The following is a 19869-nucleotide window of genomic DNA, read 5'->3' as shown; positions in this document are numbered from 1 at the left end:
TTGAATGAAGATGTTCTACAATCAATATCAATATAATTATCTGTTATTATTAATTGCTCTGTACAACGTATACATAAAAAATCTTATATACAAAATTTTTTAATAAAAATAATTGTGTTTTATGTAAAATCCATCAAAATCATGTATAATAGTCACTTTAACTAAATAGCTCACTTGTTAAAATGAGTCTCAAAAATTCTGGCAAAAACAGGTTGTATTTGTTCCAATATATCAGTTGTTAGCATTCCCCTTTGCTTTAATTTATATGCAGATGAATTGCATTCTCTCACTAATCTACTTGCAGCATAACTTGCAGCTATTGGTGGAGACAAAGCACTTTCATTATTTCCTGCACAAATAGCCCACCACCAAAATACAGCTAATGCTCCACACAATAAATCTCCTTGACCTCCACATCTTCGTCCAGAACCAGCTAATCCACATGACACAGCTTCTGTACCTTTATGTCCATCTGCAATTACATCCTTTGCTCCTTTATGTAAAACTATTACATTTTTCCCAAGTGCATCGGCTAAATGTTTAACATCATTTGCTTTAACCATTGGTGTAGGTTGAACATTTTTATCAAGTACTCCTTTAACAAGACGACTGAATTCCATTGCATTAGGAGTAAGGACAGCACCTGGATATTCTTTTATTATATCAGGTTTCTGGCTAATCAAAAATAAGCCATCTGCATCAATTACCAATGGCTTTTTCATATCACGACAAATTGAAATTAATTCAACAATTATTTTAAATACTTTATCATCTCTACCAAGACCTGGTCCAATAATAATTATATGTAAACGATCAAGCCATGGTCTTATTTGTTTAATTGCATCATATTGATCTAAAACTGGATGAACAATAGGTTCTGGGCTAAATGCTTTCAGAGGAAAGCTTGCATCTTTTACGCAAAATATGTGCACTAAATCACATCCAGTGCGGAGTGCACTCATTGCTGCATAATATGGTGCACCAGTATATTCAAGACTACCACCAAATATACCAATTCGACCATCTTGACCTTTATATTTGGTATTATTCAAATTTGGAATTACTCTTCTTATTCCTTTTAACATACGTTCATCATTTGATACTGTTGTAGACATGATGGAAACTAATGGAAACTTGTTTGAATTCCTACGGGCAAAATTCATAATACCAAGAGCCATTCTCCAACTTAATAATAAAAGTTGCTCTTAATTACTATTTTCCTTTTACAAATAAAATGATGATTGATATGAATGAATATCTTTTTATAATAGATATGTTTTATTGATTTTTACAAAATATTTCATTGTAGTAATAATATATAAATTAAGATGCACAATATTAAGATGAAACAAGCACATAGTAAAATACAATATTACCTGTAATGTTTTTAATATATAATTGAAGATTTGTACAACACAGCCGTTGTTTATTAAATATTAATTCAGAAGAAATCGAACAAGAATGACTACATAATGAGATAAAAAAATAGATAACCTCTAACCTATATCAAATGTATGAAAATACACATATTTTCTGTTTTTATGTGTAAAAAATTAAATAAATAGATTTTTTAAATATTTTCTAGATTTCTATTCTTATATAAAATGGAAAAGAAATAGTATAACAAAAAACGAAAATTTTTAGTGAAATAATACGAAAATATAAACAAATGTACTATTAAAAGTTTTGAAAAACGATTGTCATTTCAGCGCCAGTAGTTTTAGTAGTATTAGTGTTTAAATAAAAAAAATTTCTGTATTTATCCTTTCCTATATTTAATGAGAAATAAAAACTCGAAAAATACAGAAAATAAATTGAGCAATAATAATTTAATATATATATATATTATATGTACGTAATAAATATTAATACATTTTTAAATTATTACCTCTTTCAACGCAAAAATATAAAATGAAATTTTCTCAGAAAGAATAACTTTCTGCAAAATAATTTATATAATTTTGTAGTGCACTTTTTAACAAAAATGGATTAATATGCCGTACATATTGCGCGGTCTGATACTATTTCTATGTCTGATATATTTCTATGTCTAATATATTTCTATGTGTAAAAGATATTTCAATAAACTTACTTAATATATAATATGCGTATTAACAAATACAAATTACACCTATAATTTTCATCGTCAGAATTTCATGAACATGCACATCGTGAAATGTGTATATCATCATGACAATGCAACATTGCAAAAATAGTATTATGCAGTATATAATATTACATATAATATTACATATAATATAGTAATATATATATATATATATATATAAAATGTCTCAAAAATGAAAAAATCTGTTAAATGAAAATTCCTGAGATTTCAAGCAATATTTTCCTTTCTAAAAACTTTTGTTACGACTTTATCAACGAGAAAAATATCGACCAATCATAGAGCATATAATTTAGGGAAATTGTAACGCTAACGTGCTGCCAATCAAGCATGAACAAATTCAAATAACATATGTCGAAAAAAGAGTGAATGTAAGAAATATTTTTTTATTATAAATTATATAAAAAATATGATGATAAAAAATTATATCGAATTATATCATGAACAATGAATAAACTATAATATTTAAACTATTTGTATATTAATATTTCATAAGTATTTAAAAAAAATAAATAAAGATTAGATAGACATATTTAAGTATACAAAATAAGATATATTGAAGCGTGACAGATGTTGACTTATTTTATACAGATTATTGAATAAAATAAAAAATGTATCATTTTAATCAATTAAATTAATTTAATTTTAGAAAATTGATAATGAAAAATTTATAAAAGATATAATGATAAAAGAAAAGAAAAATTGAAAATTGAAACTCTTATTGATTTATTGATTTTATTATATATATATTATATATATTTATATATATATATATATGAAAATCTTGATATTGAAAACTTGATCATGTCTACATTTTTTATCGTTAAATTAAATAAAGAAAATGTATAGAATTCACTCATCAGAACATATTAGTCTTTTAAAATGTCTATCTTACTTTATATAATTACTTTTTTTCTATAGTAAAAAATATATTCTTTGTATATTGTATATATTTGTATATATATATATATATATTAATTATTTTTATTATATTTTTATTATTATATTATATTATATTGCATTCTTTTATCACAAACGTTTAAATAGATTTATATATTACATTTATCAAGTAATGAATGATAAGAATTAATAGAATATAACGACTCAATCTGATATTTTAATTCAGAAGTATTTACAATTTTATAAGCAATAAGTATAAAAGTTATTAGAATTCTATACTTTATATTTAATAGTGACAGTGCACGTAAATATTTTTTTCTTTTTATGAAAATTCAGTATTCAAGATAAATTATTAATTTTTTTTAATTATTTATATACTTATATTATTTTATATTTTATTTTACATGAATTATGAACATTTATGTAAAATAATATTTTTGTGGAAAATATTTAAACAAATGATTTTTATTACATTTTTTATAACTTGAGGTATATTGTACAAAATATATAAAAAATATTGATAGAAATTGAAATAGAGTTCATTGTGAATAAATAAAAAGAAAATATAAAATATAAAATAATTTACATACCGAAATTAAATATTTTCCATAATTTCATAATTCAGTCAAGAAGTTATAGTATATAATTCATATTTCATATTTTTTAATTTAATAACTAATTTAATAACTATCATAAATTTTTCTATATGTTTTACAGTTTACAAAACATAAAACGATTTTTGTTAAAATCTATAAAAAATGGCTATCTTTGAAATTCTTTGTGGATTCATTATATTTATTTACGCCTTTTATTATTATCTATTAAAACCTCAAAAATATTGGAAAAATCTTGGGGTACCTGGACCCAAGCCAATACCAATTTTTGGCAACTTTTTCCGTTTGACATTCGCAAGTATGTCGATAGGTGATTTGATGACAAAATTTTATAAAGAATATAAACACGAGCCTGTATTTGGATTATATATACGAAATGTACGTGTTCTGGCTATAAATGATCCTGATTTAATCAAAACTGTTCTTATAAAGGATTTCTCAAAATTCGCCCATCGGGGGCTTGCTATGAACGAGGTGGTAAGTGTTTAATAATTTTGAATATTTGTCAAAACTTTGTATTTCTTTTTCTATTTATTTCGTAAATTACATAATTGTCTAAAAACACTGAAAAAAATAAACATATATATTTTTAAATTTTTGAATACAAAAAAAATGTTATAATAAAAAAAATTAATAAAAAGATAATAAAAGTTTATAGAACAAAATGCATTTGATCAAATAAATTTGTATAAAACGATTTTTATTAAAATCTATAAAAAATGGCTATCTTTGAAATTCTGAAATGTATGATATCAGTATTTAATATTCTTATAAAGAAAAAAATTTATCACACAATATAATATAAACTTATTATATTTTATAATAATTCTACACAATGATATAGATTATCTTCTTAAATTCCAGATAAATTTTTCAATTTCATTCATTTTTCATATTATCTCCAATCAATCTCTAATCAATCTCAAAATCTAATCAATTTAATTTTTAATTTAATAAAATCTATCACATAAACTTAAGTAAACGCAATAGTTAAGGATTAAATAAATAAGTAAACTGATAATCAATAAATGACAATACGTATAGAAAAATCGAACAAAAAATTTTATTGTACAATATTATCATATTATTCATATTGGAAATTTACAATAAGCTCGTGTAAAGAAAAAAAAACTTTATTTAACAAAAGGCTCTAAAATTCTGTCAAACATATATCATGTGCTGGAATTTAAGAAAAGCAATTATTCTCTTTACAAATATTTTTTTCATTATAGATGGAGCCACTTTCTCAACACCTGTTCGTTCTGGAACCAAAAAGATGGCGGCCGTTAAGAACGAAATTGTCCCCGATATTTACATCGGGAAAATTGAAGGACATGTTTTCCCTGATTATCGAGTGTTCTAATACCCTCGAGAATTACGTTGAACACTTGATATCGAAAAACGATCGTGTCGAAATACGAGACTTGGCTGCCAAATTCACCACCGATGTAATTGGCAGTTGCGGGTTTGGAGTCGATATGAACGCTATGTCAGACGTTCAATGTAAATTTCGCGATATAGGAAGGGAATTCTTCGGTCCAAATTTTAAGCAGATATTGAAGATCAGACTTAGGGAAAATTTACCAAGATTGTACACGCTTTTGGGTTACATATTGCCACGAGATGAAACTACTACTTTTTTCACGAACGTTGTCTTAGATATGATAAAGTATAGAAGGAAAAATAATATCTATAGGCCGGACTTTATCAATACTCTTATGAATATTCAGAATCATCCTGAGAAGTTGGACATAGGTGTGTGTTCGATAATATGCGATTAAATTAAAGTAATAATAATTGATTTATGAGAACTTTTATGACAATAAATTTGTTTTTAAAGTTCTGCAACGTGCTGATAATTGATAAAGAGATTAATTGATAAAATATAATAAAATATATGTGAGATAGAGATAAATTTCTTAATTTTATTGCAATATGATTGCAAAATTAATTGCAATAAAAATTTATTTTCTAAAAGAAATTAAAATCAAGAAGTACTTATGATGAAATAAGACATCAAAAAGTGATTTATTTAATCAATGATTTAATCAAATAGCTCATCAAACAATAATATTAATTGATTGATAGATATATTGTAAAATATGATAAATTTATATAGATATAGATATCGAGCGATTGAAAAATACATTGTAGTCTTTTAATTATAGTCATAAATTTTTTTCAATCATAAATTTAAAATAAAATACTCCAACATTTTTTTTCAGTGAAATTAAAATGTAATTTAATCAAATTCTTATTCATGTTTTTCAGAATTAACAGAACCTTTGCTAGTTGCACAAGCATTCATTTTCTTCGTGGCTGGCTTCGAAACCTCATCGTTAACGATAGCTACAGCTCTTTACGAATTGGCGCAGAATCAAGATATTCAAGATAAATTAAGAGATGAAATTACAGAACATCACAAATTGAATAATGGAGAATGGCAATACGAAAATATTAAAAACATGCCGTGTTTAGATGCTGTGTTCAAAGGTATATTTTATTATTACTTATATTTAAATAAAAATTTTAAAAATTTAAAACGATTGAAATGTGCAACATCTAAATCTAAATTCTAAAAATCTTTTGATAAAATAAAAATAAGATCTAGAAAACGTGATAAAAAGATGCTCCGCTTTTAAATTTAGTTATTCTTCATATAAACGTCGACAGAAAATTAAAAAAAAAATAACAAATGTTCAAAATTTTAGAAAACTATAAATTTTCTACCTGATTATATTTCTAATTTTAGAGACTTTAAGGAAATACGTACCTCTAACAGTTATTATGAGACAAAGTTTGGAAGACTATACTTTTGAAAGCATAAAGTTAACGATTCCAAAGGATACGAGAATCTTTATTCCTATATATGCTATACATCGTGATCCTGATATCTATCCAAATCCGGAGGTGTTTGATATTAATCGATTTAGCAAGGAAGCAGAAGCGACAAGACATCCTATGCACTATTTACCTTTTGGCGATGGTCCAAGAAATTGTATTGGTATGTAAGAAAAAAAATCTACAATTAAAAATCCAAAATCTAAAAACGTAATATATTCGATCAATTTAACTTTCATTGAATTAATATGTGATAAATGTTATTCAAGGACGTATTCGATAGAAAATTTTAATATTTGAAAGCGTATTTAGAAAATTTTAAAAAACTTTAAATATATATGTTTCTCAAGAATCAATAATAAATATGATTTAAAGACGTATTGTTTTATGTTTTTATAGGTTCACGTTTTGCAATTTTCCAAACCAAAATTGGACTGATAAAAATTCTTCGTACTTACAAAGTTGACGTTTGCAATGAAACGCAGATTCCATTCATAAACGAACCACGCACGTTTACTCTAGCTCCTAAACACGATCTTATTTTAAAAATTACAAAAATAAAAAACTAGTAAAATATGATTTTTCTAGAAACTATTTAAACTATTTAAACTATTTAAATTAAATATATTATATGTATAGATGGTCTTTAGCATAAATATTATTATGAATATTTTACTTTTTTGAAGAAATATAAAAATTAAAGATTTCAAAACATAGATTTATTTTGAGATTTATGACTTAATGACTTATTCACATATAATTATCATAGTATCAAATATTTTTATTTATGAATGGTTTCCTAAAGTGATATTAATATAAAAATAAATTTAATTCGATTTAGAGAAACAATAAATCAAAAATATTTTCGAAATAATGTAAAATTGATTATTAAAAATTAATAAAGCCGTAATTGATAATTTGAAAATTATATTTTTTTTTGTTTATATCCTTTTTATCCTTTTCTTTTATTTATATATATATATCTATAGTGTACTACGAATAAAAAAATATATAAATTTATTTTAAAAATATATTTATTTTTAAATTTTATAAATATCTATATTTAAAAATTACTTATCGTTAATTATAATTATTTACAGTAATTTTTTTTTGCAAAGGAAAATTTTTTCGAGTGCATGAAATTAATTATAATAAATATAATAAATTAATTTCTAAATTTTTATTACTTTTTCATTTTTAAATATATTTTCACCTGGAAATCAATAGAATTTTACATCAATCATTGAATAGAATACAATAGAAAATCATTGTATTTTATGTAAAATAATAATGTCACAATTAACGGTTTTAATTATTTATACACTTCTTATTTGAATTTATTTAGAATACATATAAACTTTTGTAATTGATTGTATGTATATACATATAGATAACTGATTATTTATCCTTGTGAGTGTTAATAACTAAGTCTTTATATTGTTCATTCATTGAACCAAGATTCAGTCGTGCAAAAGATTTCTCAGAAATATAAAGAGATATCAAGAGATATCATATAAATAAAGATTAATATTGTTATTTTTAAAAAAAAGGTAAAATTCGTTAATAATTCAATTATTGTGTGAAAAAAGTTCATTTTACAGTGTAATATACGGAAATTGTACTGAATATTGTTTATTTTTAAAAATTAATAAAATTAAAAAAAATCATATTATATATTACATAATAAGTGAATGTCGATATAACAAAAATATTCCACTAATAATGAAAACTTAATGCAAATAAAATTAATTTTATGAAATTTATATTTAAAGCAAAACTTTTTTTATAAATGCATAATAATTAAAGTTTAAATTTACTAAAAGATAAATAATTATTTTAACGAAATATTTATTTTTATTATGTTATTTATAAATAGATAGTGATTTTATGATTTTATGATTTTTTTGCTAAAATTTCCTAAAAACAAATTATTCCAACTATTTTAAAAAATTAGAAAAAATAATGCAATCTTTTACGATATATTATTAAAACGTATTTTAAATTCCAAATATATTCCATTATTCATGATGTTTGAATAAATATTATCCATATTTCGCAGTAAACAACAAATTATAATAATTTGTCCAAATTTGTGATTCGCCAAATATTAAAAAATGTTCATCAATCTGGAAACACTTTGTGGATTCGTAATAGCGTTTATTGCGTTTTATTATTATTTAACGGCTAACAACAATTTCTGGAAAAATCGTGGCATACCTGGACCAAAACCCACCATTGGTTTCGGAAACATGCGGACAGTAATGTTTGGAAAGGAATCGTTTCCACAATTGCTTACTACGATATACAATAAATATAAGGACGAACCGATGATTGGGATGTTTTTCAGAAGAAGACCTGTCCTGCTCCTCAAAGATTTTGATTTTATCAAAGATGTTATGATTAAAGATTTTTCCAAATTCGCGAATCGAGGATTTTTAAAAACGAATCCAGTAAGTATGTAGCGTGAAAGAAATTTTATATCTTTCATTCAAATAATTTCAATAAATAAACATTTTTTTTTTTACATTCAATTCATATTGGAATAAAATAATAAATTGGAATTTATGAATCTTATATAAATGATCTTACATAAATTGAAATTGAACGAGAGTTATTTTCGTTACAAATGTTTTTAATTTATTACTAACAATAAGAAAAGTAAATATAATCGATACGATCTTTCAACGAATACAGAAAGTTCCATTGACTAATCATCTTTTCGCCCTGGAAGTGAAAAGATGGCGGCCATTGAGGAACCACCTCTCCCCAGTATTTACATCTGGCAAACTGAAAGGAACATTCGCACAAATTCTTAACTGTTCCAATGATCTTGTGACTTATATAGACACTTTATTGAAGATAGAAGAGTCTATAAATATGCGTGAAGTTGCCGCTAAATTCACCACGGACGTAATCGGAAGCTGCGTCTTTGGGATCAAGATGAATTCATTGTCGGAAAAAGAGAGCGAATTCCGTCGAATTGGTAGAAACATTTTTGCCACTAATTTTACAAATATATTAAAGATTAGGTTATTACAAAGCATGCCGCTCCTTCATTCTTTGCTCTGCAATATATTGTCCGACGAAGAAACGAAAATGTTTATGAGAATTACCAAGGAGACAATGGAATATAGAGAGAAGAACAACATCGTCAGGCCGGATTTTATGAATATACTTCTGGAGCTCAGGAAACACCCCGAAAGGATTGCTGATATTGGTTAGTATACAAATTGTTAATAAATTTGCGAAACGACAATAAATTAGGATTCTACTAGTAAAAAATAAATGGAGAAAGTGTCGATTATTTATTGAATAGATATTAAAAATTTATCACATAAATATAATTCTTGTTGGATGAAACTGGTATACGTGCAGAGAAATATAATTGAAGATGGAAAAAATATTTAATATCATTTTTTCGAAATCACACCTATTTATTAAAATCTTTGATATTTTTATCGAATTTATTTATTTTCCTATTTTTATATATATATATAGAATTAACGGATGATTTGTTAGCCGCACAAGCATATATTTTCTTTGCGGCTGGTTTCGAGACCTCTTCGACGACAATATCCAATGCTCTGTACGAATTAGCTTTGAATCACGATATGCAAGACAAATTGCGAGAAGAAATAAAGGAATTCGAGGCAAAGAATGACGGAGAGTGGAAGTATGAAACCATTAAGGAGATGCAATATTTGGGGAAAATATTTCAAGGTTAGTTACTACGATATTTTTCTTCAAAATTCGTCTTGGCTTTTAATTTTTGATTTAAGTTATTTTAATTAGGATTTAAATTTATTTTAGGAATATATAATTTTTTAATTAGTTTATTTTGTAACATTTAAAAAGTTAATGGTTAATTATTGTAATAGCATAATTTATTCTCATTTTATTTACAGAAACCCTAAGAAAGTATCCAGCATTGTCATTTTTGAGCAGGGAATCAATCATCAACGATTATACGTTTCGCAATACTAAATTAACCATTTCCAAAGGTACATTGGTCTGGATACCCGTTTTTCCCATTCAACACGATCCAAATATTTATCCAAACCCAGAAAAGTTTGATCCTGAACGATTTACCGAGGATAAGATAAAAGAAAGGAATCTCATGCACTATTTCCCTTTTGGACACGGACCAAGAAATTGTATAGGCAAGTATAATACAAATTCGAGATTAAATCAATTTTTAAATAACGATGATTCGATGAGCTTATAACATTATTGTATAATATTATTGAAAAGCGAAACGTATTCCTCTTTATTTTATTTAAGTTTAACGAATTTATTTCAGGTGCACGTTTTGCAATTTATCAAACAAAAATTGGTCTGATAAAAATCCTCCGTAATTACAAGGTTGATGTTTGCTCTAAAACATTAATTCCTTATAAATATGATCCATTTTCGTTTATCTTAGTACCGTTAGGCGGTTTATATTTGAAAATGATCAAGATACAAGATTAAATATTTATTACTATTATTTATTACTATTATTAAATATTTATTTATTACTATTATTAAATATTACTATTATTTATATAAATATTTATATTTAATTATGTGCGCAATTTAATTGTACTTAGGAAAAAATTGCATGGTATTTAATTAAATTGTACATAAATACTCGTTGCGAATAATTATAGATTTAAACGGGTATCTTGTATGCAAAAACAAAACAATCCTTATACGTTTGTCATTATATTTATCAATAACGTTATCATAAAACATTGTTACGTAACATAAAAAGTTAAACGATTTTGTTACGAAAATAAATAAAATAATAACTAATAAGCGTGGTAATTAATAATTTTAAGAGTTAGTCTAAAAGAAAAATTTATCGTAAATGATATTATTATCTCAAGAATGTACAATAATGCATAAAGTGTTAACCTTTTGCACTCTGGGCCTGTTTCGCTCGGTCGTTCAGTGTATTCGATGGAATTCTTACAGCTAATTTATGATTTCATACACAAATTAACGCATAAAACTTTTATATTCTAATATTTCATATATCTTTGCATATAAAGGAAAAGAAATTATTGAATATTAAACTCTATATTGTTGTTTTGTGCGATATTTTATGAATTACCAAGATGCTTCCTCGGTTTGTCAGAGCAAATAGAGCAATAGTACTTTTCCTTTTAATTTTTTTATTGCATAATTATTTATTTTGTGCACTATTTCATTAATAAATTCATTAGTAAGAAGTAATTTAAAAAAAATCTCATTTATATTCGAAGATATTTACGATCCTGCAGATTTTTCGTCATAAATTGTTACAAATTCTACGCAGTATATTTTCGTGCATATTATCTATAAAATTTTCTGTATTTTCTGCGATATCTTCACTACAACTATTGCTTTCACATTTACTGTCTATTATTCTTATTTTTCGCCTTCTTATACCTCTTATTTCATTTCATGGTTCTCTTTATTGTTAATTTCTTTATGAATAGAATTCATAATTTCATCATTCAATGATGAAAAATCAAACTCATCTTCACTTGAACTAATTTCATTAACTCATTTCACAAAACTCAAAAACTTTGAAAATAATATTTCTATTGTCACGATTATCAACTCAGAGTAACTATAAAAAATATCGTCTGATCTGGATCTAATTTGAGATAAAAAAATCTAGCCATTTGATAATATATTATTCTAATCTCATAAGATTATAAACAGATTGTAAACAGCTTAGAAATCTATTATGAAGCGATATTTTAAAAAAATCAATGTCATTGTCAATGTTCAATGCCGCATCAATCCAAATGGTGTCGGCATTAATTCGCATTGGAGCGCAAAGGGTTAATATATTCGTAATATATTTTTTCGAACAATAGAAATTTTATATGAAACGCAAATTTAATAAATATCAATTGTCAATTATGATATTAGATTATGATTCAATGAAGCTTCAAACGACATTTTCGTATATCAATTTTTGTATTTGTTTTCGCTTTTAAAAACGAATTTCTAAACTAATTTCTTTCTAAACTACACGAATATATCAATATTTTGTATATTATATGTACGAGATAGATAATAGGATATTTTATAATCATAAATTTAATTCGCTCATACTTTAATATAAATTGATGAACAATAAATTGTGAGAAAAATAAAAAAGACTACGGATATTTTAACCATTGTTCAAAGAAAAGCAGAAATTCGTATAAATGAAATTCCTTTTCAAGAAAATTTTAATTATTCGTAATTTTTACCTTACGATTAAAACGAGTTTTCGACAATTATGCAGATTGTTTGAATAAAAAATATCGCATTCATAATTTATAAATACAGGATAATTAATTTTTCATGATTGATTTTAATATTCATGATCGATCATTTAATAATAATTGATAATTATTAAAATATTTAAATTAAAAGTGTCAAATTGAATTTTATTATCTTTTATTAAAGACACAATCGTAGTTTTACTGTTCAAACAATGGATAGATATTCAAATGGAATATTTTAAATTTTTTATTTTTTTAAATTATTTTTAAATTTGCAATAATTCGCTATTACTCATAACTACACATAAATAGATCAATTTTTGGCTATATTTATATAATTATATAATTTATATAATTATATTATTTATATAATTTCACTATTGGGTATAGTTGTGGATGCAGTATTATAACTTATAAATTGGGAAATAAAATTAAAAAATACCTGAATTGTAATTTTATAGAATAAATTTGGATATTAAAAAAAAAAAAAATTGTCCAAAACCGAAAAAGATTTTTATAAATTTTTTGCCAGTAAAGTTTTATTAATATTAATTATAAAGATTTTAATGTGATGAATGAACTTGAAAAAATATAATTTAATTAACTTAAATAAACATTCAGTATATTTACGCAATTTCAATATGCATATAAATATGGATATAAAAACTGCAATTAATCGATCAGCTGTATATTTACGTCAATTGTTGCTAATAACACATTTTTATAATATTTGTTAAGAATTAATAATATGTCATAATGTAATCTTAACTTTTTTAGAAGAGGAAAAAAAAACATTTTTTAAATTGCAATGTCGCAACTATATCGACTCAAAATAGGCCAATTTTTATTTTTATATTTTATTATTATATATTACATGATATTTCAAAAATTGCTCACACAATTTCGCTGATTTCACAGCATTAATTAAATTAGCACTATTCGATAAATTTTAAACTTTTTTTTGATTTTGTAATCTTTAATAATTTCTTAATATAACTTATACAAATCATATACTTAAATTTTTTAATATACTGAATATAAATCTGCAAATCGTTGGTTCCAGAATTCATACTTTTTATATAAAATCAGTTTTAAAAAACATAACATAAGGATCTAGGAAAAAATTAAACTATATCATGTCCAGATAATTATAGAGAAGATTTTTTTTATTAAGAAAAGCATCAAAGGAAGCTACCAAATCATTTTTATTTTCAATATACAAGCTATTAATATATTTGTGGACAGACGTTTGATCCTAAAAGCCAAAATAAATACAAAAATTGATGCATAAATACGTCGTGGTATGATATGTCATTCTCTTCATCTAATACAAATTAATTTGCTTATAATTTAATAAATAATTTTTACATAACAACTTCTGCTCTTGTTTTGACAGAAAATTAACTTTTTAAAACGTATTTCACGAAATATATCAATATCTTGCATAAAAAAATTTAAATATTTTTTATGCAATAAATTATGAAAAATAGTATAAATCTTTAATGTTAATAATTAAATAATGATTAAAAAATTGAACGTATTTGAAAGCGTTATATTATTGAAATAAATTTGATCTTTGTACGTTCATTTACAAAAAATTGTAGAAAGAAAGGGAGAGAGAGAAAGAGAAGAAATTATTTTCTCCTTGAAATTAATTACAACTTTCGTACGAAATATTTTTTTATATAATTTCGAACAATTTTTTTTTTAAATTTAAATGTCATATACAATGTGAAAGATCAATAACACTACTCCAAAATTACAAATTTCAATTAAATTCGCCATGAATTGAAAAACAAACGCCATGGACATATGCAAAATTCAACAAAAAAAAATAAAAATGTGAGATTAGATCTAAAATATAGAAGATAGTATCGATAAATATTATATCTTTTTTTTTATTTATTATATTTATATTATGTAGCAAAAAATCTACGTAAGCATATCTAAATATTTTATACATGTATACATGTGTATGTGTAATTATACGTAATTATCTAACAGATGTATAAATCTGATAAATTGTTTGACAAATGTGCAGTGAATGTTGAACCGCCTTCGGTTTAGTATTAGGATAGGCAATACGCCGAGCAGTACAAAAAGTAAATATTAATAATTGCAATTCAGACATTACATTCAATTAAAATTTAGCAATTATTCATATTCGAATACATTCCATTTTTAACTTTTAATATCGGATGTTACTTAAGTCGGACGCAGTAAAATTTATGATAGTAAAATAGTTTATTAAGTGAAGATTGAATTGTGAATTTTTAATTTGGATTCAAAAATATAAGTTTAAAGTGTGTTATAAATTTTGATAATTAAAAAAAAGAAATGTATCGTATAAATTTCAAAATTGTACATCAAATAGTCCTTTATAAAAATATACGGAAATATAAAATTACGAATGAAATAATGTTATTTTATATTTTTTTCTTTTTTTATTAGAAATTATCCAAATGGCTGTTTTTATAACGAACAATTCATTTCATGATTAATATTATTTCGTATAATATAATTGTTTCGTTGTATCGTTTTTTATTTTTGGGAGTTTTTAAAAAAAAATTTTTTTTTCGTGCATTATTCATTTTCTTGTATTACGTTTGTAATTAAATTTCAATAATTATTTAATTAAGAATTATTTGTGTTTTTCAGTTCACTGCAAATTAATGTTTAATTTCAAATTTAAAAAATGATCGCCAATTTGGAAATTATCTGTGGCGTAATAGTAGTACTCATTGCGTTCTATTATTATATAACGGCTCGAAACAATTTTTGGAAAATTCGTGGTATACCAGGACCAGAGCCTTTACCTGGATTCGGCAATGTCTTGAAGATAGTTTTAGGCAAGGAAGCGCCTTTTCAATTTTTAACGAGGGTGTACAATGAATTTAAAAACGAACCTTTGATCGGAGTATTTATGAAAACGTATCCTGCCTTGGTTGTCAAAGATCCCGATCTTATCAAGGATATCATGATCAAAGACTTTTACAAGTTTCCTAATCGAGGATTCCCAAAAAGTGATCCAGTCAGTATTAACACGAATAAATATTTGTAATTATTTGTTTATCAATTGCACATTTTCATTTTTCCACATTTATTCGTTTCAAAGAAAAATTTGTTTCTTACAAATTCATCGAATTATCAAATTTTGATATTTAATTTTTAAAATCAAATAGAAGAATAAATAATGATTTCAATTCCTTATGAAAATACAAATGAAATACAATTATAATTTGATTAACTTCTGATATTTCTATTCTTCTAAATATTTTCTATTATATATTTCTCTTAACGTGCAATATTTTTAATTTCTCGTTTACATTCGTTGATAATAGGCAGATCCACTGACCCAGCATCTCTTCTTAGTGGAGGCAGACAAATGGCGGCCATTAAGAACCCAACTTTCCCCAGTGTTCTCAACGGGTAAACTGAAAGGGACGTTCACTCAAATTCTTGATTGCTCCAATCATCTTGTGACTTATATGGACAAGTTGGTGAAAATGGGAGAGCCGATCGACGTACGAGAAGTTACCGCCAAATTTACCACGGACGTAATTGGAAGCTGCGTGTTTGGCATCAAGATGAACTCGTTGTCGGGAAAGGAGAGCGAATTTCGCCGATTCGGAAGACAAATTTTCGCTATGAGTTTCTTAAAGATATTGAGACTCAGGATAAAACAATTCTTGCCGATGCTTCACTATTTACTCGTTCGTATATTACCAGCGGATCAAGAAACGAAAATAATGTTGAAGTTAACCAAAGACACGTTTAACTTTAGAGAGAAGCACAATATTGTCAGACCGGATTTCATGAATATACTTATGGAACTCAAGAAACATCCTGAAAAGGTTCCTACTCTTGGTTAGTAATTTTTAAAATTGATAAGCCTTTACGGATGAATGTTCAATTCAAACAAACAAATTGGAAATTGATACTCAAATTGCTACGTTCTAGATTGAAACTTTTAATAGAAGAGTATTGTTTATAATTTATTTTATAATTTTTAAACATCGTTCAATCGTTTCTCAAGAAATATAATTTTTCTTGAGTAGAATTAGCACATTTGGAGAAAATTATATTTGGACAAATACTCGACATTAACAACTTTTTAACATAATATTCAATAGTTCTAATATCCATTTTTATTATTCTTATTATAGATTTGACAGATGGTTTGTTAGCCGCGCAAGCATTCATTTTCTTTGCCGCTGGTTTTGAGACCTCCTCGACGACAATATCCAATGCTCTGTACGAATTAGCTTTGAATCACGATATTCAAGAAAAATTGCGGCAAGAAATTAAGGAATTCGAGGCGAATAATGACGGAGAGTGGAAATACGAAACTATACAAGAAATGAAATATTTAGACAAAACATTTAAAGGTAAGCAATTAACTTGGAATTAAATGTAAAACGATAATTATATTCGATATGGAAATTTCTTAGTATCTAGATATGAAAATTTCATCTAACAATATGTTTCGTTTCAAGATTTGCTGCAAAAAGTGACATACATAATAAAAAAGTTACATGATTTTACGAAAAACAAATCTGAATATTTCCATTCCTATAAGAACGCGTTATAATTCAAAATTGAAATTTTCTATTATAAAATATTCGGCAGATGTTAAAAAATTTGAAAAATAATTTCTCGTACTAAAAAATGAGATTAAAATCAGAAATAAAAAAAAGAAAAAATTATATTCTCAACTTCTTCTGTTTCTTAATTATCAATAATAAATGAATTAACGAAAATCTCTAAATCTCTACGTACGAAAAAATGTAGGAATTGAAGGAATATAGTGATCTTCAAACTTAATGAAAAGGCTTATGCCAACATGATCCAGATATTAGATCTTCATGGCTAATCTTCATTATTATTTGTACATTTACTCAACTTATGTTGATCATGTGTATTAAAAATTATAGAAAACAAATTCCACATAACGTTGAAAAACAAACTACATTGTGTTTCCTGTTGCTTTAATTATCCTATGTTCGTTCATACTAAATATATCTTCATAAATTTTCAATTATGAATAATTAAAATTAGAAATTTGTTCATTGTTTCAATTTCCCATTTGACTACATTCATTTTAAACGTTTGGTGTAATATGTATGCCATATTTTAAGATCAAAGACGTTCCATTATCTACATTATCTTCACAGCAACTTCATTTTTATTTACAGAAACGCTAAGAAAGTATCCAGTATTGCCATATTTGAGCAGAAAGTCAGTCGAGGATTATACTTTCGAAGGCACTAAAGTATCGATTCCCAAAGAAACATTGATCTGTATACCAATTTATCCTATTCACCACGATTCAAGTATCTATCCAAACCCAGAAAAGTTCGATCCTGAAAGATTTTCGGAGGATGAGGTAAAGAAAAGGCATTCCATGCAATATTTCCCTTTTGGACACGGACCTAGAAATTGTATCGGTATGTATCGATTTTAATAGAGACATATTATACATTGGAAAATTTTGTAAACATTTACATTTTTTTTATATAATTAAAATTGGATAAAATTATGTTTTTGACAATAAAACTTTAGAATTCTGATAGAGAAACTTTAAAAATAAATGTAAGATACATATTTAAGAAATTTTTAACTGAACTGAATAACTGAAAAAAGTTAGAGTGCATGCATTTATAAAAAGGAAGTGTATGCATATATTTAAATATAATTTGATATTTATATATAATATATTTCGTTCCAGGTTTGCGATTTGCGACTTATCAATCAAAAATTGGACTAATTAAAATCCTCTCTAATTACAAAATTGAAATTTGTGATAAAACGTTAATTCCTTATAAATATGATCCATTTTCATTCATTTCGCTACCATTAAAAGGTATATTCTTAAAGATAACCAAATTAGAGAATTGATACGATGTTTCTTTATTTTGATAGAATTTTGTTTAATGTTATGATATACATATTGTATATTATAAACATTATAAAAATATTATATATTTATGATATATATATTATATATATAATTATTGAGATATATGTAATTATTACAATAGTTGTTAATTGTGTTATAATGATATTTTAAGATGATAAAATTGGCAAGCATTATCTTTTTTCTTTTTCTTTTAGTTTTTAAATTTCTTTCTCTTCCTATAATATATTCCTCTATATAACACATAATATTTAAATTTTATAAAATAGATATTTATACAATATAGCTATAAGTGTCAAAAAATTTAATAAATGATTTTTCAAACTAGAATTAAAAAACAAAAATTAAAAATGGATGAAATATTTCAAACTCGAAAGTGATTAAGTGATGAAAGAAGAAATGGTTGTTAAAATTTACTCGGAAAATTTTATTATTAACCGTTAGATTTTTATTAAACGAATATAAAAAAATGTTTAATAATTAGAAAAATACTATGTACATTTGAATCTAAATATTTTAAAAAAAGATTATACGTATCTAGAAAAGAAAATTTTATATTATTATATTTATTTAACATTTAGTATATTTTATATTTAATATATTCAGTTTTTTTCTTTTTCTTTCTTTTTTTTTTTTTTTTTGATACGTAAATCTAATTTAAAACATATGATTATTACTACTATTATATTATTACATGTTATTTTATTATATGTATTATGTAATTTATAAATATATATATAGATATATGTAATTAATTTGTATGCGTCTGATTTTTTCTTATACTTTTTTAATAAAATATTAATTAATCATGTTTATGTAACATTTTTCTTTATTAAGATAATTGGCGATATTTATAAACATTTATTATTATTCATTAGATTATTTTCTTAATATATATTTATGAATAATTTTTTTTTCATGCAAACGTAACTGCTTGATTATAATATTTTATGCAATTGCAACATATTAATATTATTTATGTTGCTAGTGTATTCAAATTCGAAATAAAATACATCTCTCAAATGTCTCTTTCTTAACATCATATTTAGGTAAATATTTGCTATAAATATTGTTATGCACAAGCATTTATCTTTTTCGCGATTGGTTTTGAAACTTTCTTATCCAATATTTTATCCAATATCCAATATCTTAACCAATATCGCCAATATCTTGTATAAATTAGCTTAAATCAAAATATACTAAGATACATTAAAGAAATTGAAAGAA

General features: G+C 24.4%; 3 protein-coding genes across 5 annotated transcripts; 2 read left to right on the top strand and 1 right to left on the bottom strand.

Moving 5' to 3' along the window:
• Window positions 1–27: 27 nt before the first annotated feature.
• On the bottom strand, window positions 28–2378 carry LOC108003976 (ATP-dependent (S)-NAD(P)H-hydrate dehydratase). 3 transcript variants are annotated; one of them, XM_017066573.3, is made up of 2 exons: window positions 2093–2378; window positions 28–1146 (listed from the first exon to the last, which is right to left on the bottom strand). In XM_017066573.3, exon 2 carries the CDS (start codon window positions 1113–1115, stop codon window positions 171–173), a length of 945 nt encoding a protein of 314 aa, XP_016922062.2. In that variant the 5' UTR covers window positions 1116–1146; window positions 2093–2378; the 3' UTR covers window positions 28–170. The 3 variants fall into 3 exon arrangements, with proteins under 3 accessions (XP_016922062.2, XP_016922065.2, XP_016922064.2); XM_017066576.3 differs by having other exon boundaries at window positions 1889–2136; XM_017066575.3 differs by lacking the exon at window positions 2093–2378 and adding an exon at window positions 1377–1873.
• An 807-nt stretch (window positions 2379–3185) lies between these two features.
• Window positions 3186–11550, top strand: LOC108003964 (uncharacterized). The gene is made up of 11 exons (XM_028669827.2): window positions 3186–3329; window positions 3743–4116; window positions 4872–5394; window positions 5911–6132; window positions 6392–6643; window positions 6880–7046; window positions 8592–8930; window positions 9175–9697; window positions 9979–10200; window positions 10386–10640; window positions 10781–11550. The coding sequence occupies exons 2-11, from the start codon at window positions 3784–3786 to the stop codon at window positions 10948–10950; spliced, it is 3006 nt and encodes a 1001-aa protein (XP_028525628.2). The 5' UTR covers window positions 3186–3329; window positions 3743–3783; the 3' UTR covers window positions 10951–11550.
• A 2088-nt stretch (window positions 11551–13638) lies between these two features.
• LOC108004038 (probable cytochrome P450 6a14) lies at window positions 13639–18818 on the top strand. Its single transcript, XM_017066681.2, has 6 exons — window positions 13639–14827; window positions 15384–15756; window positions 16067–16592; window positions 16892–17113; window positions 17921–18172; window positions 18454–18818. The coding sequence occupies exons 2-6, from the start codon at window positions 15421–15423 to the stop codon at window positions 18621–18623; spliced, it is 1506 nt and encodes a 501-aa protein (XP_016922170.2). The 5' UTR covers window positions 13639–14827; window positions 15384–15420; the 3' UTR covers window positions 18624–18818.
• Window positions 18819–19869: the final 1051 nt, after the last annotated feature.

This window comes from Apis cerana, linkage group LG13 (assembly GCF_029169275.1).
Source record: "Apis cerana isolate GH-2021 linkage group LG13, AcerK_1.0, whole genome shotgun sequence".
Classification (NCBI taxonomy): domain Eukaryota; kingdom Metazoa; phylum Arthropoda; class Insecta; order Hymenoptera; family Apidae; genus Apis; species Apis cerana.
The sequence above is the reverse complement of the archived record's forward strand: the minus strand, read 5'-3'. Positions and strand labels throughout refer to the sequence as shown.